General features: G+C 42.6%; 1 protein-coding gene across 1 annotated transcript in view; it reads left to right on the top strand.

Moving 5' to 3' along the window:
• NCOR1 (nuclear receptor corepressor 1) overlaps nt 1-26,191 on the top strand; it is a gene marked incomplete in the record, with an annotated part of 219,411 nt that overhangs the window by 65,317 nt on the left and 127,903 nt on the right. The window contains 5 exon segments of the mRNA XM_073616883.1: nt 5,079-5,145; nt 11,561-11,733; nt 14,515-14,605; nt 16,299-16,477; nt 24,778-24,832. Of these exon segments, the coding sequence (XP_073472984.1) occupies nt 5,079-5,145; nt 11,561-11,733; nt 14,515-14,605; nt 16,299-16,477; nt 24,778-24,832 (565 nt within the window).

Here is a 26,191-nt window from a genome sequence, read left to right as displayed (position 1 = left end):
AGTTCCAAATTCCCTAATGTGAAAGGGGCCTTAAGTGAAAGTAAATTTTGTCTGATGTGCACAAAAACATAAACCTGTAGCGGTTTCTCATGCATTCAGGTAAGATTGTAGGGGAGGGATCACAAAAAGGAGAACTGTATGGGTTAGGAGAAAGGAAAGGCATGAGGGAAGGAGGTGAAGAAAGGTAGTATTTGGAGCTTGTTTGCCTGTGGTGGTATCCCTCTCTGGTCAAGTGGGACTCAATCATTAATGACAACACCCATTATATGTCAAACTATGTATTGTAATTTTGTGAGTATAGAATTTAACCAGAAACTCCCTTAGTTTGGGGTAGATATTATTCATATGTATTCTGTAGAGGTTGACATAACCACAGAGCTGCTGCATCTGAAAGGATACAGCCACTGTTCAACCAGTAATTTGACTGGCTCAATTCATTTTCTCAGTCAAGATACACTACCAAATGTATTGGGACACCTGCCTTTACGCGCACATGAAATTTAATGGCATCCCAGTCTTAGTCCGTAGGGTTCAATATTGAATTGGCCCACCCTTTGCAGCTATAACAGTTTCAACTCTTCTGGGAAGGCTGTCCACAAGGTTTAGGAGTGTGTCTATGGGAATGGGAAAGGCGCTGATGTGGATGAAAAGGCCTGGCACAGTCTCCACTCTAATTCATCCCAAAAGTGTTCTGTCGGGTTAAGGTCAGACCAGTCAAATTCCTCCACCCCAAACTCGCTCACCCATGTCTTTTTATAGATTTTTATTTGCTTTGTGAACTGGTGCGCAGTTATGTTGGAACAGGAAGGGGCCATCCCTAAACTGTTCCCACAAAGTAGGAAGCATGAAACTGTCCAAAATGTCTTGGTATGCTGACGTCTTAAAAGTTCCCTTCACTGGAACTAAGGGGCCAAGTCCAACCCCTGAAAAGCAACTCCAAACTATAATCCCCCCTCCACCAAATGATTTGGACCAGTGCACAAAGCAAGGTCCATAAAGACATGGATGATCGAGTTTGAGGTGGAGTCCTAACCTCAACCCGTTAGAACACCATTGGGATGAATTTGAGCAGAGACTGCGAGCCAGGCCTTCTCATCCACATCAGTACCTGACCTCACAAATGCGCTTCTGGAAGAATGGTCAAACCTTCCCATAGACACACTCCTAAACCTTGTGGACAGCCTTCCCAGAAGAGTTGAAGCTGTTATAGCTGCAAAGGGTGGACCAACTCAATATTGAACCCTACGGAGGAAGACTGGGATGCCATTAAAGTTCATGTGCATGTAAAGACAGGCATCCCAATACTTTTGGTAATACGGTGTATGTTAGACCCGAGGGGGCTGACAGGCCTGTCCACTAAGCAAATTTTGAACAGTCCGTGAGCAGCTTAAAAACTTTCTCCAGTTTAAAATGACACTCAAAGCTCATATGGTTCAAGGAGCATAAAATGTAGCTTTACAAGTGGTTAGATGTGTGTTATCTTTGCGTAACTCTGAAGCAAAGAAAGGTTGCATACATGTTTTACTGCATTTTAAAAATGGGTTTTTCGCATGCTAAGCAATGCTACTGATATGCTTGGTTGCATCATTTGTGCATTCCAACAGAAATGTGTAAATATTTATTGCTTTCTAAGTACAAGTCTCAGATTTTTAGGCTAAACTATACATCCTGTAAATGTGTGTAATATTCACTGCAGTGTGAACATTTCATCTGTTATGAGTGTTTTTCTTAGGATAGTCAGCATGGTGTATAAAGGGCTTTTCATAGTATCCATTGAACTTCTGGGTGCCTGTTACTATTATTATTACTATTAACATTTGTATATGTATAGGTAGCTGTTGCTCCATTGTTCCTTTTGGATAACCCATAGTGCTCTGGGAGTCATTTGCGGTCTAGAAAATGTTTATTTGTAAAGCGTCTATTTTATTTTTATTTTTTTAAAAGTAATGCCCAAATTGACTTTAGTTTTAGTCATTCACTAACCCTCCATCCTCTTCCCTGATTGCCAATAAAAAAAAAAAACATAGAATTAGAATGCTAGGATTCCTGAACTGTTTTTCTGTAGCCTGTTCATAAATCCTGTTTCTCTGGATGGACTCTGATGTATTGATCCTATGCGAGTCGTCTTTTTTTTTTTTTTTCTTTTTTTTTTTCTTTTTTCTTGTTATGGAAGGAACCTGGGGATTCTCGGACATCTGGAGAACATACAAGCTCCATGCAGATATTGTTCCTGGTGGGAACTGATTACAGGATTCTAGAGCTACAAGATAATAGCTCTTGTCCACCATGCTGTCTATTAATAGATTAGTATTTATATACTCCTTTAGAAAACTGCGTGAATAACCTACTTTCCAAAGAATAGATAGGGCAATTAAATATTTTTTTAAATATCACACATTCTTTCTAATTTCTTTGGTTCTCAGTATGATGCTTTAATAGGTGTATACATTAATCTTTTATAGCTGTGAAATTAGTTTTTACTAAGTATTAAATTATTCTAATTGGACCAAATTGAAATCTAAATTTATTATGTTCCTCTCGAAGGCTACTTTTTCTGTAGAAGAATAATTTCTTTGAAACCTTCTCAGTTAGTAGAAATATTTTTAGTTTTCCTTTGTCTTTGTAATTCTGCTAAAAAATGTTCTGATAAATTTTAAAGTAATTCTAAGGCCCCTTTCACACTGCTCTGTAGCAAAATCAAGTTTTTACTACAATTTTCCTTGGTTTCAGATGCAGGTGCGTTTTTGGGCCACCTGCACCTGTGAAAAATAAAACTTGGGACTCCAAAAACTCACTAAATGCAAACCGCAGGCGAGTTTTTGCCTCAATTTCCTTTCAACTGAATGAGAAGCTGCGTTTTTTGTGTGGTGTTTTTTTTTTTTTTTTTGTCCCATAGAATTTAAAGTGAAACATTTTTCCTGCGTTTTTCTTGCAAGGTAAAAATGCAAGAAAAATGTATTCGTGTGAAAGGGCCCTAAAAGAAATTAAAAAAAAAAAAAGGTAGGTAAGTATTTGGGGAGGGCTATGGTTGAGTTGCACCCAGGTTTTTTTAACCTATTTCACGCCGAGCGTACACAAATATGCGGCCCCTACTGGACTGGACTCTTCCTGTAAGGCTGCATATTTGTGTACAACGCACGCCAGCACAGAGATTGGGTCTCAGTTGGAGCCCTGGGACCCGTACGCATGATCATTACCCGGAACGCCCATTTCTGGGTCACCTGATCGCTGTGATGGCCTCTGATTTATCAGTCTTTGCGAAGCATCATATCTCTCTCCTTGCAGAGAACAGAAAAAGTGTGGGGGGAGGGGGGAACTCGTATAAAAAAAAAAAAAAAAAAATACTTTGATCAAGGTGTGATATAGGTCAGTACAAGGTCAGTGTATGGGTCGGGGTCCGTTTTTTTTTTTTTTTTGTAAGTATCAGTGTCGCTGCGTTTTAGGTAGGATGGAAAAAAAAGCACAATGCACGCTTTTGATTTAGGGCTGTACTATGGGTACAAATAACTAACATACGCATATGTGTAATCGCTGTGATAGGCAGGAGAATTTAACCACTTCACCCCCGGAAGGCTTCCCTCCCCTTCCTGACCAAGCCATTTTTTTTGCGATCCGGCACTGTGGCGATTTAACTGACAATTGCGTGGTTGTGCGACGTTGTACCCAAACAAAATTGATGTCTCCCCCCCCCCCACAAATAGAGCTTTCTTTTTGTTGGTATTTAATCACCTTTGCGGTTTAAAATTTTTGCGCTATAAACAAAAGAGCGACAATTTTGAAAAACACTAAAAAAAAAAAAAAAAAAAATAAATAAATTTTTTTTTACTTTCTGCTATAATGCGTATCCAAACAAATGTATAAAAAAAACTAATTTATTCATCAGTTTAGGCCCATATGTATTCTGCTACATATATTTTTCATAAAAAAATCGCAATAAGCGTATATTGATTGGTTTGCGCAAAAGTTATAGCGTCTACAAAATAGGGGAAAGATTTAGGGACTTTTTTTTTTTTTTTTTTTTAAATTGGTTTTTACTGGTAATGTCAGTGATCAGGGATTTAATATAATTTTTTTTTTTTTTTGCAGGATTGCGGCTGACATTGCGGTGACACTTTTTGGGGACCAGTGACACAAATGCAGTGATCAGTGCTATAAAAATGCAGTGATCACTGTATAAATGGCACTGGCAGGGAAGGGGTTAACACTAGGGGGTGATCACGGGGTTTACTATGTTCCCTGGAATGTATTTCTAACTGTATGGGCTCCCTGGGAGAAGAGAGATCACTAGGAACAGCTGATCTCTCTCTCTCTCTCTCTCTCTCTCTCTCTCTCTCTCTCTCTCTCTCTCTCTCTCTCTCTCTCTCTCTCTCTCTCTCTCTCTCTCTCTCTCTCTCTCTCTCTCTCTCTCTCTCTCTCTCTCTCTCTCTCTCTCTCTCTCTCTCTCTCTCTCTCTCTCTCTCTCTCTCTCTCTCTCTCCCATGGGCATGTGCGCTCGCCCGCAGTACCACATGCACAGACCAACGTACGGGTTCGGTTTGCACTGCCTTGCCGCATTATATATGCGGAAGGCAGCTGGCAAGTGGTTAATTTAGGTTGTTCTTTGGTGGAAGGTTATGCTAGTAGCAAGAAATGTACAGCTAAATTAAAAAAAAAATAATATTTTGGGGCATCTTTACTTTGATAATAAAAAAAAATTGGGAGATATACATTTACCACCAAATGAAAGTCCAGTTGGTCCTGTAAGACACAGTATAATACACCTGGATGCACAAAGTAGTTGTGATATGTACAGTTTTTTACTAACACATGTCAAAGTTGCAAAATTGTGCTTGGTCGTTAAGATTGGTTTTACCCTTAGATGCAAAGGGGTTAATGCATTAAGGTAAAAAATAAAACCTTCAGCCTTTAGAACCATGTTACCACAATATGCATGATAACACACCATACTAAATTAACACTCCTGAAACGATTGTTTCAGTGATTTTAGAGTACATGATCAATGAACACGACAGATTTTGTTTTCTGACTGAGGTTGAAGTCCGATTTCACAAATAATGTATATTTCTTTCGCTTTTCAGGAATCAGGTTATGAGGAAGAAACTAATTTTATTTTTCAAGAGACGAAACCATGCTAGAAAACAAAGGGTTTGTATATTTTATTAGAATTTTGCAAAGACTTCCTATGCATCCCCATCTTTTCTGTCATCAAGGATTTCCTGGATTTTTTTAACCACTTGCCGACTGCCTCACGCCGATGTACATCGGCAGAATGGCACAGGCAGGGCCCCCCCCCCTCCTCGGTGCCAGAGGCGGCCGGCATTTGTTCGCGGGCGATGAGAGGTGAGGGGGAGGCCATCCATTCGTGGCCACCCCCTCCCGATCGCTCCCGGCGAATGAAAATCCTTCCTCTGCCTCTAATGTAAACAGAGGGAGAGGAAGTGATGTCATCCTTCCTCGAGCCGATCTTTTCGTTCCGGTGCCGAGGAGAGAAGACATCAATGTAAGTTACACCAACACTATACTTCCAGTAGAACACGCCAGGCACACTTTTCACCCCCCCCCGTACCCCCTGTCACACTGACACCAATAGCAGTTTTTTTTTTTTTTTTTTTTTTTGCATTGGTGTCAGTTTGTGACAGTTATAAGTGTTAGGGCAGTTAGGGTTAGCCCCCTTTTAGGTCCAGGGTACCCCCCTAACACCCCCTAATAAAGGTTAACCCCTTGATCACCCCCCGTCACCAGTGTCACTAAGCAATCGTTTTTCTGATCGCAGTATTAGTGACACAGGTGACAGGAGGGGGGTAAGTATATAGGTTCGCTGTCAGTGTTTTATAGCATCAGGGACCCCCATATACTACCTACTAAAGGTTTTAACCCCTTGATTGCCCACTAGTTAACCCTTTCACCAGCGATCACCGTATAAGCGTTACGGATGACGCTGGTTAGTTAGTTTGTTTTTTATAGTTTATTACAGTTTTAGGGCACCCGCCGTTTATTACCTTATAAAAGTTTAACCCCCTAATTGCCCGGCGGTGATATAAGTTACGTTTTTAGGGTCAGATAAGGTCTGCGTCGCCCCAGGCAGCGTCTGTTTAGCCTACACATACAGCATACACCATACCTTAGTGCTATAGTATCTGAACGGATCGATATCTGATCAGATCTATACTCCCCAGCAGTTTAGGGTTCCCATAAACGCAGTGTTAGCGGGATCAGCCCAGATACCTGCTAGCACCTGCGTTTTGCCCCTCAGCCCAGCCCACCCAATGCAGTATCGATCGATCACTGACACTTACAAAACACTAAGCAAACATAACTGCAGTGTTTGCAGAGTCAGGCCTGATCCCTGCGATCGCTAACAGTTTTTTGGTAGCGTTTTGAATCAGTCGCTAACAGTCAGGAGCTTTTTTTACCTGTGAGTCTCACTAGTGTACCCCTAAATTTAGAGCCCAAAATGGCAAATCGAAGGTACACTAGTGAAGAGGCCTACACGTTTCTGAGCATGACAGATAGTGAAGAGGAAGTCACTCATCTGTCAGATTCAGGCTCAGAATACGATCCTGTAGAGGACAGCGGCTCAATGACAGATAGCTCTGACGATGGAGTTGTGGTCCCTGCTAAGGTCAGGCGTACCAGACCCCAATCTTCTTCTTCTGTCCTTGAAGTGCAAGAACCGCAAGTCCCTCGTATGAAGCAGAGAAGTACTAGCGCCTCTATTTCTTCTGGTGAACTAGCAAGCACCAGCGGCCTAGTACACCCTGGTCGTATATCCAGCACTGCAGTATCACGTGGTGACGTGGCGAGTCCCATAAGTGCAGTTCAAGCTGGTGAGGTGGCAAGCACTAGTAGTGTCCCGCTGCCACCAAGAAGATGAACACAGGCCCGTCGTGCCCTTCCTGCTGCATTCGCCAATCTGAATTGGGAGCCCACCACTTCTGCAGCACCCATACTCCCCCCCCACCCACCCCACCCCCCATTCACTGGCCAACATGGAATTCAGGTGGAAACAGTTGATTTTACGCTACTGGATTTTTATTCGCTGTTTTTCACCGAAGAGCTCTATAGATCTATTGTGGACCAAAGCAATTTATACGTTGGTCAACACATCGCCGCTAATCCCCAGTCCTCCCTTGCCAGAGATTGGAGACCAATTACGGTCTCCGAATTTAAGATCTTTCTGGGCCTTTCCCTCAACATGGGCATAACTAAAAAGAGTGAGTTGCGGTCATATTGGTCCACTGACCCAACTTACCATATGCCCGTGTTCTCTGCTTCCATGGCCAGGGCACAATACGAGCAGTTTTTGCAGTTCATGCACTTCAATGACAATGAACTCCGTCGTCCTCGTGGAGACCCTGGATACGATCGGCTCTACAAAATTCGGCCCCTCATAAACCACTTCAACCGACTTGTTTACTCCCCATCAAGTTGTCTACGTTGATGAGTCCCTGATTAAATTTTCTGGCCGGTTGTCATTCAAACAGTACCTTCCCAGCAAGCGTGCCAGATACGGGGTCAAGATGTATAAGCTCTGTGACAGGGCCACAGGCTATACATGTAGATTTATGGTTTACGAGGGCAAAGATAGTCACGTAGAGCCGACAAACTGCCCTGACTACATAGGAAGCGCTGGCAAGATAGTGTGGGACTTGGTGTCACCCTTATTCGGAAAGGGGTACCACTTGTATGTGGATAATTATTACACGAGCGTGCCACTTTTTAGTCACCTTTTTGATCATCAGATTGGAGCATGTGGCACCGTGCGACCTAATCGCCGGGGCTTTCCCCAGCGGCTTGTAGATTCCCGTCTTAGGCTGAGGGAGAGAGCCTGCTTGCAGTGTAATAACTTGCTCGCTATGAAGTGGAGGGACAATAAGAATGTTTTCGTTCTTACCTCCCTTCATGCAGACACAACGGTCCAAATTACTACGGCGACTGGTAGAAACCCCTCCGTGTCCACGAATATAACCAAAATATGGGAGGGGTGGACCTCAACGACCAGTTGTTGGCGCCGTACCTAGTTGCCCGTAAGGCCAGACGCTGGTACAAAAAAGTGTCTGTTTATTTATTTCAATTGGCTTTGCTGAACGCTCATGTGCTATACAGAGCTTCAGGATGGACTGGATCCTTCCTTAAATTCCAGGAAGAGATCGTCAGAGCCCTTCTGATTCCAGACGGTACTCCACCTCACCTTCCCCAACCAAATGCAGTAAGTCGGCTGCATGAGAGGCATTTTCCTTATGTCCTCTCGAGTACCCCTACCCAACGAGCCCCCAAAGAAGATGTCCTGTCTGTAGCAAGCGCGGATTTAGGCGTGACATCTGGTATTATTGTCTCTCCTGTCCTGACAATCCTGGTCTATGCATTGGTGAATGTTTTGAACGCTACCATACACTAGTTGAGTTTTAGTGTAGGGTACAGCATTGCACAGACTAGGACACACTTTCACAGGGTCTCCCAAGATGCCATCGCATTTTGAGAGACCCAAACCTGGTACCAGTTACAAAAAAGTTAAAGTTACTAAAAAAGTGTAAAAAAATAAATAAATATATAAAATAAAATAAAAAAACAAATAGTTGTCGCTTTATTGTTCTCTCTCTCTATTCTCTCTCTATTGTTCTTCTCTTTTTTACTGTATTCTATTCTGCAATGTTTTATTGTTATGTTTTACCATGTTTGCTTTTCAGATATGCAATTTTTTTTATACTTTACTGTTTACTGTGTTTTGTTGGTAACCATTTTTTTTGTTTTCAGGTATGCCATTTAGCTGCAGAGCGGATTTATTTATCTTGACAGCAACAACGTTTGCTCCCACGATACATAAAGCCGTGACTCCAGCGCTGTCGGAGGTGATTTCACCACCACAGTTACATACTTCAGCATATATGCCGAAGCGTGGGGGCAGCAGTGGGTGGAGGAGTGATTTGCTGCTGCCTTTTGTGGGAGGATGCCCCCATGCTTCGGCATATATATACACGGTGCATGTATGCCCATCATTAGAAGTGGGTGGATGAAGGGAGGTATTCTAATGGTGGGCATACCCACCGATCAATCTTTTTTTCGTTCAGCCCACAGGCTGCATGAAAAAAAAAAAAAATTACAATATATGCCCAACAAGGACCAGCAACGTACTGGTATGTTGCTGAACTTTGAGTGGTTATACCAGAATGATGCCTGCAGGTTTAGGTATCATCTTGGTATCATTCTTTTCAGCCAGCGGTCGGCTTTCATGTAAAAGCAATCCTAGTGGCTAATTAGCCTCTAGACTGCTTTTACAAGCAGTGGGAGGGAAGCCCCCCCCCCCCCCCCCCACCGTCTTCCATGTTTTTCTCTGACTCTCCTGTCCCAACAGGGAACCTGAGAATGCAGCCGATGATTCAGCCAGCTGACCATAGAGGTGATCAGAGACCAGAGTGGCTCCAAACATCTTTATGGCCTAAGAAACCAGAAGCTACGAGCATTTCATGACTTAGATTTCGCTGGATGTAAACAGCGCCATTGGGAAAGCATTTTATCACACCGATCTTGGTGTGGTCAGATGCTTTGAGGGCAGAGGAGAGATCTAGGGTCTAATAGACCCCAGTTTTTTCAAAAAAGAGTACCTGTCACTACCTATTGCTATCATAGGGGATATTTACATTCCCTGAGATAACAATAAAAATGATTTTAAAAAAAATGAAAGGAACAGTTTAAAAATAAGATAAAAAAGCAAAAAAAAAAAAAAAAAAACACCCCTGTCCCCCCCTGCTCTCGCGCAAAGGCGTATCATGTTTGGTATCCATGTACTCGGCCTACGATCATCTTTTTTTATTTCATCAAACATTTGGGCAATATAGTGTGTTTTAGTGCATTAAAATGTAAAAAAGTGTGTTTTTTTTTTTTCCCAAAAAAATGCGTTTGCACAAAAACTGTGTGAAAAAAAAAAAAAAAAAATGAAACACCCACCATTTTAATCTGTAGGGCATTTGCTTTAAAAAAAAAATATATATAATGTTTGGGGGTCCAAAGTAATTTTCTTGCAAAAAAAAAAAAATAAAATTTTTCATGTAAACAAAAAGTGTCAGAAAGGGCTTTGTCTTCAAGTGGTTAGAAGAGTGGGTGATGTGTGACATAAGCTTCTAAATGTTGTGCATAAAATGCCAGGACAGTTCAACCCCCCCCCCCCCAAAATGACCCCATTTTGGAAAGTAGACACCCCAAGCTATTTGCTGAGAGGCATGTAGAGTCCATGGAATATTTTATATTGTAAAACAAGTTGTGGGAAAAAGACAATTTTTTTTTTTTTTGCCCAAAGTTGTCACTAAATGCCATGGGAATATGTGAAACTTTTTGGGAGCCTAGCCGCATACGGGACCCTGAAAACCAAGCACCGCCTTCAGGCTTTCTAAGGGCGTAAATTTTTGATTTTTTGATTTCACTCTTCACTGCCTATCACAGTTTTGGAGGCCATGGAATGCCCAGGTGGCACAAACCCCCCTTTTTGGCAGACCTCGCTTTTTGTCACAAAGTTTTGAAAATTGAAAAAAGAAAAAAAAAATGTTTTTTCTTGTCTTTCTTAATTTTCAAAAACTCACCACGAGAGCTGCGAAATACTCACCATGCCTCTCAGCAAATAGCTTGGGATGTCTACTTTCCAAAATGGGGTAATTTGGGGGGGGTTTTGTGCCATCTTGGCATTTTATGGCCTTCAAAACTGTGATAGGTAGTGAGGATTGAAATCAAAAACTTACGCCCTTAGAAATCCTGAAGGTGGTGATTGGTTTTCGGGGCCCCGTACGCGGCTAGGCTCTCAAAGTCCCACACGTGGTATCCCCGTACTCAGGAGAAGCAGCTGAATGTATTTTGGGGTGCAATTCCACATATGCCCATGGCCTGTGTGAGCAATATATCATTTAGTAACAACTTTTTGTAAATGTATTTATTTATTTTTTGTCATTATTCAATCACTTGGGACAAAAAAAAAAAATGAATATTCAATGGGCTCAGCATGCCTCTCAGCAATTTCCTTGGGGTGTCTACTTTCCAAAATGGGGTTATTTGTGAGGGTTTTGTACTGCCCTGCCATTTTAGCACCTCAAGAAATGACATAGGCAGTCATAAATTAAAGGCTGTGTAAATTCCAGAAAATGTACCCTAGTTTGTAGGCGCTATAACTTTTGCGCAAACCAATAAATATACACTTATTGACATTTTTTTTTACCAAAGACATGTGGCCGAATACATTTTGGCCTAAATGTATGACTAAAATTAAATTTATTGGATTTTTTTTATAACAAAAAGTAGAAAATATTATTATTTTTTTTTTGGTGATCAAATACCATCAAGAGAGAGCTCTATTTGTGGGAAGAAAAGGACGCAAATTTCGTTTGGGTACAGCATTGCATGACCGCGCAATTAGCATTTAAAGCGACGCAGTGCCAAATTGTAAAAAGTGCTCTGGTCAGGAAGGGGGTAAATCCTTCCGGGGCTGAAGTGGTTAATTGCATTTTTTTTAAATGGGACCCTTTGTGACTGCTTTACTTGTTAGAGTACATTAGCTTACATGTTTTCTTTTTTACAGGAACAGAACATTTGTCAGCGTTACGATCAGCTGATGGAAGCTTGGGAGAAAAAAGTGGACAGAATAGAAAACAATCCACGCAGGAAAGCAAAGGAGAGCAAAACCCGTGAATACTACGAAAAACAGTTCCCAGAAATTCGAAAACAGAGGGAACAGCAGGAGAGGTTTCAAAGGTATGTGCTGCCACTTACACACAAAGGATACCTTTATCGTTGTCTGTGTGCATACATACATAACAGAGCTAGCATATGGTTGCGTTAACCTAACTTTTGAACCACATCTTTCTGTATCTGAAAATTATTTGAGAAATTGGACTGGTAAATTCTCTGTTTGCAAAAATTTTTGGTGTTTACATCCTTCCTTGACCGCAGGGCCAATGTTTACTGTCATTAGATTGTTTACTATTTGCTTTTCTATTGCTATTGATTTTGGAAAAGCCCAATGTCAAGCTTTGTTTTCTGAATCCTCTTTAAAAGTCAAATTTGAAGGGCAGGCACTGCCATTACAGCCTTTTTACTTGCAGCAAAACAATATAGTATGTTCAGAGTGGGCTAAGGCCTTATTTACACCTAAGATGAGGGTCATTGGAGGATTCCTGCGCAAGAATCTGCAGAGTTCAGCTCCTGCAATCACAAGCGTGTACGAACAGCTGGAGAACTGACACTCCCAGCTGGGTGGGGTGGCCGTAGCATGCGTTTTGGAGCACCTGAAAGTGATGTCAACAGTTCCCTAGCGTCTCAGAGCTCTCCAGGAAGCACTGGAAGCCACCATCACCCTGGGCCCTCTGGTTACATATACACCAGCTATTTTATGCATATTAGCGCCAGACTCCTTAATGCTGGATAGTATTTTTAACATTGTGAGTGTTATTCCACTTTTTTTACATTAAAACTGTGATCACACTACAGTACACTTAGATGGCATTGCTCTTTTTGTTCTTTGTGTCACCTGATTAGGAGTTTTTAACAGAAACAACCCCAGCTGGAGTGTGCCAATAACCTGTGTGTTTTGTGCCTCTAAAGCCTGGTTCACATATGTGTGTGAATGGCATGTGGATCTCTTTGCAAGTGAGTGTGCCCGTCTCGCAATGGAACTGGTTCACACAGGTCCAGGCGGCTGCAGTCCGCATTCCAAAAGGGTCCTGTGCGTCTTTGGGTTTGGTTCAGGTGCGAATTCAGGCAAAACAAAATCGAGACCTGATTCGCACCTGAACCTGTGAACAGGGGCGCACCGGACCCCATGCTGGAAGCTGGGGCCGCACATATATAAAGCCAGCCTAAGTGTAGTAGAATCTTCAGTTTTCTTTCTTATGGGGAAATTCGCTTTGATATACAGGTGTTTTGGATCACAAGCACGTTTCCGGAAAGAATTATGCTCGCAATCGAAGGTTTTACTGTGTGTGTGTGTGTGTGTGTGTGTGTGTGTGTGTGTGTGTGTGTGTGTGTGTGTATATGTATAGATATAGATATAGATATAGATAAATTTATATTTGGTACTGCTTTTTTTGCACTGGAAGCTTAGGAAAGTGGAGCTTTGTATAAAGAATACCTACTGTTGGCCATACAAAAAGTTCTAGCCATTTTAACCAGCTTTTGAATGGAAAAACTAACTGAACAGATTGAAACAAAACCTCCAGTACCTATTTCCTATACATTCAGTGTTGGGAGAATCCCTCCCGCAAAGCTGTTGTGCTCTCCTGGCTGAGGGGGGCAGGAAGCTGTCCCTGCCGGGAGAACACATTATTGCTAGCAGCTATAGCATATGGCAATATTGGCATGCTAGAAATCCGGCATGGTGGTTGTACTCAAGTCGATTGAAGCCTGCCCATACATGGATGGAATCTCGGCTGGTCCTTGCTATATGGCTGGCTTAAAGGAGTTAAAGTCAGAAGGTTTTTTTTATCTCAATGCATTAAGATATAAAAAGCCTTCTGTGTGCAGCAGCCATCCCAGAACCCTCTTACGCTTACCTGAGCCCCATCTCTGTCCAGCAACGTCCACGAGTGTCTTGGCTGTCTGACACTCTCCCTCCTGATTGGCTGAGACACAGCAGCAGCGCCATAGGCTCCCACTGCTATCAAAGTCAGTCAGCCAATCAGGAGCGGGACTGGCAGGGCCGCGCCGCAGCTCACTGTCTGACTGGACACAGAGCTGTGACTCGGCTCGGGTTCCCCCATAGCAAGCTGCTTGCTGTGGGGGCACTCGACAAGAGGGAGGGGCCAGGCGCACAGAAGAGAGACCTGCGAAGAGGACAATCTGGGCTGCTCTGTGCAAATCCACTGCACAGAGGAGGCAAGTATAATATGTTTGTAAAGTCTGTTATTTTTATTGAAAAAAAAAAATCACTTTGTTGGCTGAACTTTGAGCCTTGGGTGTCCCTGTTATCACCACTCAAAAGGTGCCGGGGGGTAGCTGTGGGTGCTGTGGCTACCTGAATACAATCATTGGCATTGGAGATTCCTCCATCCACTTTGTTTAGTATGGTTGGAGGAATGTATTTCCACTTGTTCCCCCTGTTGGGCTGAGCAAGAGAAATCAAGCCATGTTTGCCTAGCTTTAAGGTAGTTTGCATATATCTGATCCTGATTAACTTGTTAGTAACGAGTACCTGTATTGCTGAAAGGTATGTTTGTTTTGTTTTTTTATTGTCTCTTGTGATATTGCTCTAAAACCTCTGAAGGAAGCATGGTTAGGAGTGTCTGCAAAGCATATCTATGCATGCTTGTAGGGTATACTCGTTTATGTTCCTGTCTAGTAAATGAAATCTGTTGTTTACAGGTAGTTTAATTTCTGGTCCACATTCTGAGTACTCAAAACAGTGGTATTATGACATGTATTTCTTGATAAAAACGGTTGTTTGCTGTAATATGTTTTGCTCTATGTGATGTATGATAGTGTCAGATTATGTTTTCACTATGTATCATACAAAGGAAATGACGGAATGATTTATTTCAGAGTCGGTCAGAGGGGTGCTGGTTTATCCGCAACCATTGCCAGGAGCGAACATGAGATCTCGGAAATTATCGATGGTCTGTCTGAGCAGGAGGTGAGGTCATTGTAAAGTCTGTTTCAGGTTTAATATTATCAGTAAATCACAAGTTAATTTCTTAATGAAACTCTTCAAAGCATGTTATTGCCTTTGGCTAGTTGGCTTCCTCTGTATGCCAGCTGAGTCTTGAATCTGAAAAGGCTCTAATTTGGTTCAGTTTTTCCATGTTTCTTTGAAATAATGTAGCAGAAAGTCTGTACATGTTGTACATTTTAATTACCAGAATCCATGAAATGGCACATCAAACTATTGTGTTTCATTCAGTTTTTAAATTAAACTTTTTTACTTTTTTTTTCAACTGCAGTAATTAAGAGATGTATGGCTGAGGCTTTTTTGGTTATACTTCTCTTGTGGGTCACAGGAGTGCACTTACTTTTGCACTTTTGTGACCCAGAATCCGCAAACAGTGGGCTAAAGCCCACTGGTGGCTGATGTCAGTCTTTCCAGGCTCTGGAAGCAGCCTGACTATATTGTTGGGATCCATCCAGCTGCATAATTGACAGCTGGCTTTGGCTTTCAGTGCGTGGCTGAGAGCCAGAGCTCACCGCGCCAAACCAATTCAGCCCGGACTCCAGTGGGAGCTGGAGGGGCATAGTGGAGAGGGATAACTGACGGTCACCACTTTTCGCTCCTAGCAAACTGAGAACTGAGCCATCAGTGGTCAAGTGGACGCTCAGCTCTCAGTCTTGGAGCCGATGTGGAACTGTTGCATCATAACACTGATGCTGCAGAGGTTGAGTATGTGGGTTTGTTTTTCCTTTAAATGGAGATTTTAGGTGTTCACCTAAAAATAACCTGTTTAAAACATGCTCTGCTGCAGCTACCAACTTTTTTAGAAGTTGTCATTTTCCCCAATCTGAATCCAAGAAATTCACCATTCCTAAGATGTTGCAAATTCATAACTGGTACTGTTAAAGTGGTTGTAAACCTCTGACATGAAATATGAACAAAGCACATCCCTCTACAGTTTCTGTCCAGAGCACTAATTGTCATTTCTGATTGTTGCCTTGTTCCCCTGCTGTCTGTATGGATCACTTCTGACAGGTGACAGGCGAGGGAGCTCCAGCACACAAAACAAAACCCAAAGAAATTCCTAGCTCAACTTGCCAACCAGCCTGCAACCAACTAAATTGTCCTGTCTAACAGTATGTGTTAAAAACTGGTTTAGTTTGCACACATTTGCAAATACTGTAAATGCGTAAGCTACAAATCCCCATCAAGGCACCCTAGTATTTTCTATAGTCCTAACTCTAATTTATTGAGAGCCTCCACAGTGGAAGCACATGTATTATAGTGGTTAGGCACAGGGGCACATCTTACAATCCGCTCTCAGAGCTCTCCTCACTGAGCTCTGCATTGTGTAATTTCAGCTCTCAGCCCCCTATTTTCTGACCGCTCAGACAAGATGTATAAACTCTACAGTTTGAGCGGCTGTGGAGAAGAGAAGACTGCACATAAACTGGTACAACTTATGTATGTTCATCTCTGTATATCACCTGAAGCCAGTCCCCTCTTTGGGAATATGTAAGCGTTTACAACCACTTTAATGTAGTACTGCTGTATGTCACAGATTACTTTCAGGTGAGCACAAATAAATGTGTAATGCATCACATACCATGTATGTAATTTCCATGATCGATTTGTAGTTATTTTAGTTGTCATTTACTAAGAGGCTTGTTTTTCTTTTCAGAATAATGAAAAGCAAATGCGACAGCTCTCAGTCATTCCACCCATGATGTTCGATGCAGAGCAGAGGAGGGTGAAGTTCATTAATATGAATGGTTTGATGGAAGATCCGATGAAGGTCTACAAAGACCGGCAATTCATGAACGTTTGGACAGACCATGAAAAAGAAATATTTAAAGAAAAGTAATTTTTTTTTTTCCATTTTTATGATTGGCTTATATGTAATGTTACTAGAAATGCAAATGTATTTGAATGAACAGCAGTACTGCTCCAGCTTTATAGTAGGGATGTCAGGATCTCTCAAGTTGAAGCACCCCAAGTATTTCTGAACAGATCTTTTAGAGGTAGTTTTTTGCTGCCTTTCAATATTTTGCATCTTTGGATTTCTAATAAATGTAAGGCTCTGTTCACATCTAAGCATCAAGGATCGCGATTCTGCTTGTGATCCCATATCGATGCAAATCGCGGGGTGCCCTTGCAATCCACATCACTTCCAATGGCACCCCAATCGTGGCGTGATTTTAACACGATTGTCGTCCGACGAATTGCAGTAAAATCACACAAACAGAATCTCTGTACTTCTGTCATCCAAAAGAAGTTCCAAAACATTCTGCCCGCGATCTGGGACACCTACATGTAAGCGGGGCCTAAAAGAGATGTTTCCACTTGAGAGATCGGTAAAGGGTGTAAAACTGGTCTGAAGGGTATGATATGGCTGAATGTTTGCTTCTGGCTTGCAGCAGCTTTTTTCCCCTAATACAGTGTGTGAGGATCTGAGGGATTTGCAGGTGTGGGCTTCATTGTAGTGTGTATTTAGTTTGTTTCATATATTGATAAAAAAATGTAAGAGCATTCAGATCATAAAAGTTTCCATTCTGACAGACCGCACGCTATATGTCTTTCTCATCACAAGTATACATACACATGCTCCCTCATTGCTCTGTCTGCCTACTTCCAGTCTTTACAGACCCAGGGCATTGAGCCTCTTACTTTCAAGTTCATACATTAAAGTGCATTATATGTATTCAGGTAAAAATCCTTCTGCAAGCACCCCCCGCCTTAAATACTTACCCGAGTTCGATCTCGATCCTGCGATGTACATGAGAACAGAGGTTCTCTCTGCTCTCTTCTCACTGGCTCAGACACAGCAGGTGCTGCCACAGTCAGTGGGGGGGGCGAGGCCGAGCCACACTCTGTGTGTCTTATGCATGAGTGCCCCCATAGCAAGTGGCTTGTTATGGGGGCACTTTGCGGGTGAGAGGGGCCAGAAGCGCAGGTGGGGGACCCAAGAAGAGGATGATCTGAGCAACTTTCTGCAAAACCATTGCACAGAGCAGGTTAGCATAACATGTTTATTTTAAAAAATTGCCTTTTAGAATCGCTTTAAACTAAGGTTGCCCTTATACGGAGCATTTGCATGAGTACTTGTACTCGTGCAAATGCTCTGATGCCTAATATGATACCTGGGCAGTCAGGGAATGATGGGTGTGGCAGTGGGGGGCCGTTAAAAACACCAATCTCCCTGTATAGAATTCAATAAAGCAGCTGACAGCCACTTTTCCTTTATTGAAATCTATACATGGAGATTGGTACTTGTAACTCCCCCACCGCCGCACCGATCACCCCTGACTGTCCCCTGTGTCCTCCTCCGTGCTCTTAAAGTCCACCGCCGTGTCGTCCTCTGCTCCCCCGTCAGTTTATGAATGAACAGGAGCCTCTGTCTCCCATTCATCTTTAGTGCAGCTGAGGCTACAGAGAAAGGGACTGGGGACTCGGTGTCCTCAGTCCCTTTCTCTGTCTCAAAGGGGAGATGTCGGGGTTCTATCTAGACACCTGATATCTCACCAAAGCCCCCCCCCCCACAGGGTTGATAAAAAAAAAAAAGAGAAATGTAATAAATATTTAAAATTGTAAAAATAATAAAAAACAAAAAACCCACTGACACTGAGGGGGGTGCATTTGCATCTGCTTCCCCACCTCTACCTCCTGCTAGCGGACCATTGAGTCCCCCACCCCACTGCAGCGCTCACCTCCTCTCCCTAGATAGCTGTGCAGTAAGCAGACAGTCTGAACACGGACATGATCCTTAGCACTGAGAAGCTCAACATACGATCTGGAAAGACAGGCAGCCACAGACTGTTATAACATAGCCTTCCTCGGCACTCGTTCTCAGCTTTAGCCTGGCAGTTTTTTACCTTTCTTGCCTAATCTCGATCTGTGCGGGGGGGGGGGGTGCACCACTGGACTGATTCTTTCTTCGCCACTGATTTATATGTGACGATTTACATCCAATATTTTTTTTTTTTTCTTAGAGGAGTTTTATTTGCCAAATGTTCATACATTGTAGTAACAAAATGCAATAAACGAATAGCATACATTCTGAGACCTATCCAATTCTATGGCATTTAAATATGTAATAAAGATTGTTATTCATCTCTATGTCATATTTTTTTTTACATTCAGCTTCCTTTTTGTTTTAAATCGAAACAAAAGGACTATGGTAAACAAAGTACCTTAAATTGAAAAAGAAGTTTGTGCTTCTGTATTTAAAATACATTTTGATAGCATTTCAAAATCCCGAGGTAAAAGTTCCTCAAACATTTGTGCTGCTGCCTATTTCCCCACAAGATCCCCTAGTGGTCAGTACAAATATACTTTCATCCTGTTCATTTACATGTCAGACTGTAGAGTGTTTTTAGAATTAATCCATTGTCCCCAAACTTTGTTGAATTTTTTTAGTTGATCCCCCTGGACTCATATGTCCTTTTTATATACATGGTGATGTTGGTATTAACCAATCCTTTCCAAGCGTTCAATGTAAGATGATCTCTCCTAATCCAATTATGTACAATTCGTTTTCTTGCGTAATAAAACAGCAGCCTGAGTAGTGTTCTCATGTTACTCATAACCTTGTCCTCTATAACTCTACAAATGTTTGGTATATCGAGCATGTCAGTGATTAAATTGGGTGACTTGTGACCATAATGGTCTAATCCTGTCACATTCCCATACCTTATGTATAAAAGAGCCTTCTGCTTTCAGACATTTGTGACATTTGGGGTCGTCCTTTCTCCTCATTTTATACAACCTAAGAGGGGTATAATACATTTGATGTAAGTATCTGAGTTGTATCTATTTTGTCCATGGTAGAGATAACCGTAGGTAAATATGAAGTTAGGACTCCCTCCCACTGTTCCTCTGTAATTTCTGGTATAATCTCCGTCCATTTTTCCCTAAGTCTCCTTTCCTTCGTATTCACCCTTACTACAAGTGTACTGTAATATGTAGATATTCTTTTGGTATGGTCTGGAGCAGCTAGTAATTTTTCCAGTTGAGAGTTTTCCAGAGACACTGGTCCTACCCCAAACTAGGCATGAGCAGCATGTTTCAGCCTAGTGAACTGCTATTCCCATGTCTCTGGAACATTCAGTTCTCTTCTCAGTTGTACAAATGACTTTAATTCACCATTATCTTATAACTGATGTAGGTATGTGAGACCGAATTTGGCCCATCTACATCCATCTTCTAATCGGAAAAAAATTCCTTCAAGCATGGGTTAAACCATAGTGGGGCGTTAGGGGATAGGTGAAGAGGACTATCTAATATATGTCTTATACAGATCCCCTATATTCATTTGGCGGATTTGAGTATCTCTTTGCCCTCTTCAGTGGGCACCTCTCCTCTGAAGAAAAAGTTCAGTAAGGTTTCATAGGAAGTTACTGCTGCTGCTTCAACTGCAACCGCAGCTTTGTTCAGCTGTGGGAACATTCGCCAGTGTATAAGTACTAATTGGGATGCTAGGTAATATAGGCGTAGGTCAGGTATCGCCAACCCCCCTCTCTGAATTGGTAATTGTAAGATCTCCAGGGAGAGTCTAGCCGCCTTATTTCCCCACAGGAAAGATGTCAATAAGGAATTGATGTGTTTAAATATTTTCTTTTCTGGAATATAGATTGGGGCATTGGAGCGCACATATAAAAATTTTGGAAGGAAGATCATCTTAAATAAACTAACTCTACCATAGAGCGTAAGTGGGAGGTCTTTCCATTTCTGTATCCTGTCACTAACGGCTCTAATTATAGGCCATAAATTGGTCTCAATGCATGAATCTACCGGCAATTGGATCATTATCCCCAAGTATTTGATTTTGTCCACAATGGCCAAAGGACACCGGGCTGGGAAGACCAAATCCAGCTCCGGATCCAGAGGAAAAAGGACCGACTTGTTCCAATTGATTCTGAAACGGGAAAAATCTCCAAATTCCCAAATCAAGGAGACCGTGGCCGTTGGAGACGCATCCCTGTCTCCCAAGTATAGGAGCATGTCCTCTGCATACAATGATACACGTTCCTCCAGATCCCCAACCAGAAGCCCTCTTACATCATCATGGGTCCTAAGTTTAGCCGCCAGTGGCTCAATGGCCAGAGCAAACAGGAGAGGAGACAGGGGGCACACCTGTCTCGTTCCCCTATGGATCTGAAAGGAGTCAGATATGAGTCCATTTACTCTAACGCTCGCTTGGGGTTCCGCATATAAGAGTTTAACCCAAGAAACAAATTTGGGGCCAAATCCCAATTTGCCTTAAAGGGAAAATAGATAGTTCCATTCTACTGAATCGAAAGCCGCTATCGCTCTTTTTCCCTTATTAATATGTGGGATCTGTAGATTGACTGACATACAATCTGCGCATTTTCATTTGGCTAGAACGGCCAGGTATGAATCCCGTCTGCTCGGAATTTATTAATTTAAGGATCACCGACTTCAATCTACCGGTCAGGACTTTGGCCAGTATCTTGACATCAGCATTTATCAGAGAGATTGGCCTGTATGACTCGCATTCTTGTGGGTCCTTCCCGGGTTTGGGGAGCACTACAATTAAAGCCTCCCGCATAGACTCTAGTAATATGCCTTCCTTTTCTGCTGCTATAAATACTTTTTGGAGGAGCGGAGACGGTCTCTCTTTATGTAGCTGGTACCAATCAGCTGGGAACCCATCCAGGCCAGGTGACTTACCAGGTTTGAAAGAGGAGATTGCACCAAGTATCTCCTCCTGTGATATTGGTTGCTCTAAGACATCACTATCCTCCCCGTTTTAGCCAGGGAAGGGTTAAACTCTCTATCTATATACTAACTCCTGTTCGGTGTATAGATGTTCAGAAAGGTGTTTAGATTCTCAGGAGATTCCCCTACCACCTGTCCTGTAGGTTTTCTGAGATTGGAGCATTAAGTGGTCTCACCAGAAAAGAAAGGAGGCGACCACTCTTGTCCCCAAACTCAAAGAAAGATCTGGTCTGGCGTAGTTGGGTTTTTTTTTACCGTATATTCAGTCAGAAGTAGTTTGTATTGTCATGTTCTGTCTTGCCAAGATTGGTATTTACCAGGGGATGGGTCATGTATGTATTCCCTTTCAGCGTCGGTGGCCTTGATCTCTGCATCTGTCATGTCAGAGTTGAGGGTTTTAGAGAAATTCCTTGTCTCTGTGGCAAATACCCCCCTCATAGTTGCCTTAAATGCATCCCATTGATTGGCCACCAGTGTTTCCGTCCCATTCTCCCTCCAATATTGATCTATACTTGTTTTACATTTTATAGTAAATTCCTCTTGGAGCCAGTTTGTATTTAACCTCCATTGTCTCCTTCCCTGTGGAGCGTTCAGATCTAATATAACCTCCAGTGGAGAATTATCTGATATAGCTCTAGGAAGACATCAGATATAAACGCGAGTCCTTCTACAGATGATAGTGCTAAATCTATTCTAGAGAGTGTCTTGTGGGTCTCAAAGTGACACAAGTATTCTGACTCCAGGATTTCTCTGTCTCCATATGTCTGTGAGAGCATAACACTCCAGCCAGGAGGATAGGATATGGCGAGAGTCAAACGCTGCCGTGTCTGTCCAGAGCACCATCCGACACTGCATTAAAATCTCCCAGGAGTAGTAGTAGGCCCTGTGCAATTAATACAGCTTCCCTCAGAATATTATCCAATATTTGGAAGGAGAAAGGTGGGGGAACATAGACACATACCAATGTTAGGCATACATTAAGCATTTGGCACACCAATATGGCATATCTGCCATTTTGGATCTAATTTGACCTGTATAATGTGCATTGCAGCCTTTTTGCTGACCAAGATAGCAACTCCTCTCGAGTATGTAGAGTAGTCGGCATTGAGTACTCTCATGACGTTAGCTTTTTTTAATGCCATAACTTTAGACCCTTGTAGATGCGTTTCTTGCAACATGATAATATGATGTTTATATCTCTTTATAAAGTCAAATATGAGAGATCTCTTAACCTTCAAATTCATACCGCGTACATTCCATGACATTAATTTTATCTTGCCCTCCATTCATGTGTATAAAAGATGGACAAAGTATGTCTGGGGAAACTTCCTGTGTGCAGGGTCCTTATCCATTGTACATCCTGTGGGGAGCAAAACGCAGCCACAGCACAAACCAGCACATAACATGAACCTTAACATTAACCCCTCCCGTCCCACCCTGCACACAACCCCAACCTGTTGTGTGCCTGAATCCCATAACCAAAAGAAATGTAAGCGACCTCGGGGGGGTCACAGGTCTCTAGTAGTATCTTGTACACCCCATAGCTATATGCGGTGTATCAAGAAGGAGCTGGATAGCGTCCAAAAGGGAAGAAGTCTGATCTTTCTCCTTCTCTCCCCTCCTGTGGTAGGAGGTTAGAAAATTAAAAGAGAAAGCCACCACAAAGAGGAGAGAGAGCGATATATAAAAAAAACAAAAAAAAAAAAAAAAAAAACAATCGCAAACTTTCTCTCATGCAATAGGTAGTCTCACTAGGTAGTGACTGGGGAGGAGGAGAGAAAAATGGGAAAAATTAAAAAAAAAAAAAAAAAAAAAAGTCCCAACAGTTCTTATTCCTTCACCACTTTTTTTTTTTTTTTTTTATACCAGTATCAATTCAGTAGATTACGGTTTTGTTCATGTATAGAACTAGGTGGGACAATTCGCCAAATTATTGTAGTATCAGATGGAATAATGTGCATGTTCATCACTATGAAATGACACAGATGTCCAGCCATCATGAGGCCTCCGTGGGAGTATTAAAAGAATGATACTTTTCCTCTATCCACCACTCTCCACTTTGCCAGTTACAGCATACTGTAGGCAAGTTGTAGGTCTCAGTCTTTTTTCACATGAATGAAGCTGGCTCTTTTTTTTTTTTTTTTTTTTTCGTGGCTGCAGAGAAATCTGGATAAATGGAAATGCGGTTTCCATTATATTGTAGTTTACCCCCCCCTGTACAAGCTGCTCTGAGTATGCTTTCTCAATCTCTGAAGTGTAAAATGTGGGCAATAATAGGGCGTGGGTGTGCTCCGGGTGGAGGAGGTTTAGAGGGGATCCTGTGAGCCCTTTCTATGGCAAATAAGCATGAAAAGGTGGTGTCAGCCATATTCTCTTTAAGCCATAGTTCCAGAAAGTCTTCTGGCTGTATACCCTCTGCTTTTTCAGGGAAACATGTAAAGCGGACATTGTTCTTCCTTTAGCTGTCTTCCATGTCTCCCAGCTTATCAGTATGGGCATTCACTTCCCTGTGTAGTTTATGTACTTTATCTTCCATGGGGCGCACCACATCCTCCCATGTCACTAATCCTTTGTTCCGCTTCCGAGGCCCTTTCTCTAATGGTCTGTACATCCTGCTTCAGGAAGGACGTTTCAGCCCTCATCCCATTAATGTGTTCAGTCAAAGTGGTTTGGCAGGTGTAAATGGCCTCCATAATTGGCTTCAATGAAGGTTCTTCCCCCTCTTCTGGCGCTATGTCCCTGGTGTCTTTGTGGGGTAGTCTGTCTAGGGACAAGCCACTTCTCCTCCCTGGGGATCTGCGGGGCAGCGGGCTTACCTTCACAGAATGTGTGGATGATCTGTCAGCTCCGCTGTGTGTTGCTGGGGCCTCGGTCTGCTGCCTCGTGCTCGCCGCCATCTTGGGATCTCCATGCATAGCGGGATAAACGGTCCGCGGCCGGTTCCATAAGTGCTGGCCTGTATTTAACCATACCCCAACACTCAGTGTCCAGGCAGTGTGGGGGTATCGGTGCTGTGGAGGATCCGTGTCTCTGACACTCAGGATGATGGTAGGATCTGATGTCCTCGTCGGAGCTCCTGAACAGCGCTGCTCACATGTCTGCCTCTAACTCCACCCCGGTTTACATCCAATTTAATGCATCATGCAAACATGCACATACGTGTGTCCTGGTGTAAAATGGCCCTTAGCAATCATGTCTCGTCATGTCATGCTTTCGACAGGATTACCAATATGAAACTTAAATCGTCATTAGGAGTAAACATTGCAAGAACTACTCAAAGTAAATTGCACCATAATTTTCCCTTTTTTTTTTTTTTTTTGTTTTGTTTTAATAACACAAAAATGTTACATCTAAGTTACTAATCTACTGTATGGCTTTTTGTATTGCCTAATTTGTCATTTGTTTTCTTTTCTGTTTTTTAGGTTTGTACAGCATCCTAAAAACTTTGGTCATATTGCTACTTGTCTGGAGAGAAAGGTATTAGTGCGGTTTTTGTATTTATTATTTTTTATACAGTAAGCACTAAGCAACATTTGTCTCGAAATTCTCAACCTCTAAGGCCCCTTTCACACTGGGGCGTTGGTGGTAAAGTGCTGCTATTTTTAGCGGATGCTTTACAGTTGTTTTTGCGGGGGTTTTCGGCAACTAGAAGGGCGGTTTTAACCCCCGCTGGTGGCTGTAAAAGGGTTAAAACGACAGTGCTTTGCTGGCGGTTTGGCAGCAGTGCTCATTCAGTTCAATGGGCAGGAGCGGTGTATACACCGCTCCAAAGATGCTGTTTGCAGGAGTTTTTTTTTTTAACGTCCTGCAAGTGCACCGCTCCAGTGTGAAAGCCCGAGGGACAGGAGAGGTGCTTTACAGGCGCCATTTTTAGCGCTGTAGCGCCTCAGTGTGAAAGGGGTCTTAGTCTATTGCATGTTACACACAATGAGATTATCGGACAGATGATCGTCCGTGTATTTTTTGCATGCTAGTCTCCTATCGAAAATGAATATGTTACTAAAGTTATGAAAGTTCTCGTACAAAAAAATAGTTTAGAAAGTGATGTATTGTGTTTGTGTTGTATTTAGTCGAAAAACTGTACTGATTAAACAAAAATCGTATGATCTGGCATCGTACGATAAAAATTTTCGTGTTTGTCCCTTCGGATAATATTGGATGAACTGTCGTGATCGGCTCTCGAAAACTGTGTGCCTAACGATCATATTATTGTACGATTGCTTCAAATTTGTTGTATGATTTTCTGATTGTGTGTACTGGGCTTTAGGCTCCCGATTCCTGCTGCAAATCTGTGGATTTCTGCTGCAGAAATCACAAATATGCAAACAGCTGTACAAAGCAGTGAGTGTCTGTCACTGTCTGCATGTGTCTGCACATCCAACGCCTCCCTGTGGTTGGGTGCAGACTCTTGGTGTCCCCAAACCAACTGTCTGTCCCTAACAACAGGTAATAACATGATGTGTGGAGGCATGCTGACAGCCAAGGCTCCCTTTTAGCTTGGCTGCCTAAGGGCCCTTTCACACAGGCTGTCTGATCAGGTCCACCTGTCAGTTTTTCAGGCAGACCTGATCGAGCCAGCCATTGTTCTCTATGGAGGAGCGGATGTCAGCAGTGACATGTCTGTCGCTATCTGTCCCTGTCCCCAAAGTGCAGGCAGATGGTGGTCCTATTTTCCATCCGTCGATCGGATATGATTGGATGAAAACGGACAGGCGGTCCGTTTTCACCCAATCTCCCCATAGAGGAGAGCGGGACTGGGTCCGTCTCCGCTCTGCACAGTGAGTGGACATCAACCTGTAATCCATCTGCTCAGTGGGGATCAGCGGAGCAATCCCT

This window comes from Aquarana catesbeiana, linkage group LG02 (genome assembly GCF_042186555.1).
Source record: "Aquarana catesbeiana isolate 2022-GZ linkage group LG02, ASM4218655v1, whole genome shotgun sequence".
NCBI classification, from domain to species: domain Eukaryota; kingdom Metazoa; phylum Chordata; class Amphibia; order Anura; family Ranidae; genus Aquarana; species Aquarana catesbeiana.
Note: the sequence above shows the minus strand (reverse complement) of the source record. Positions and strands in the feature narration are given on the sequence as shown.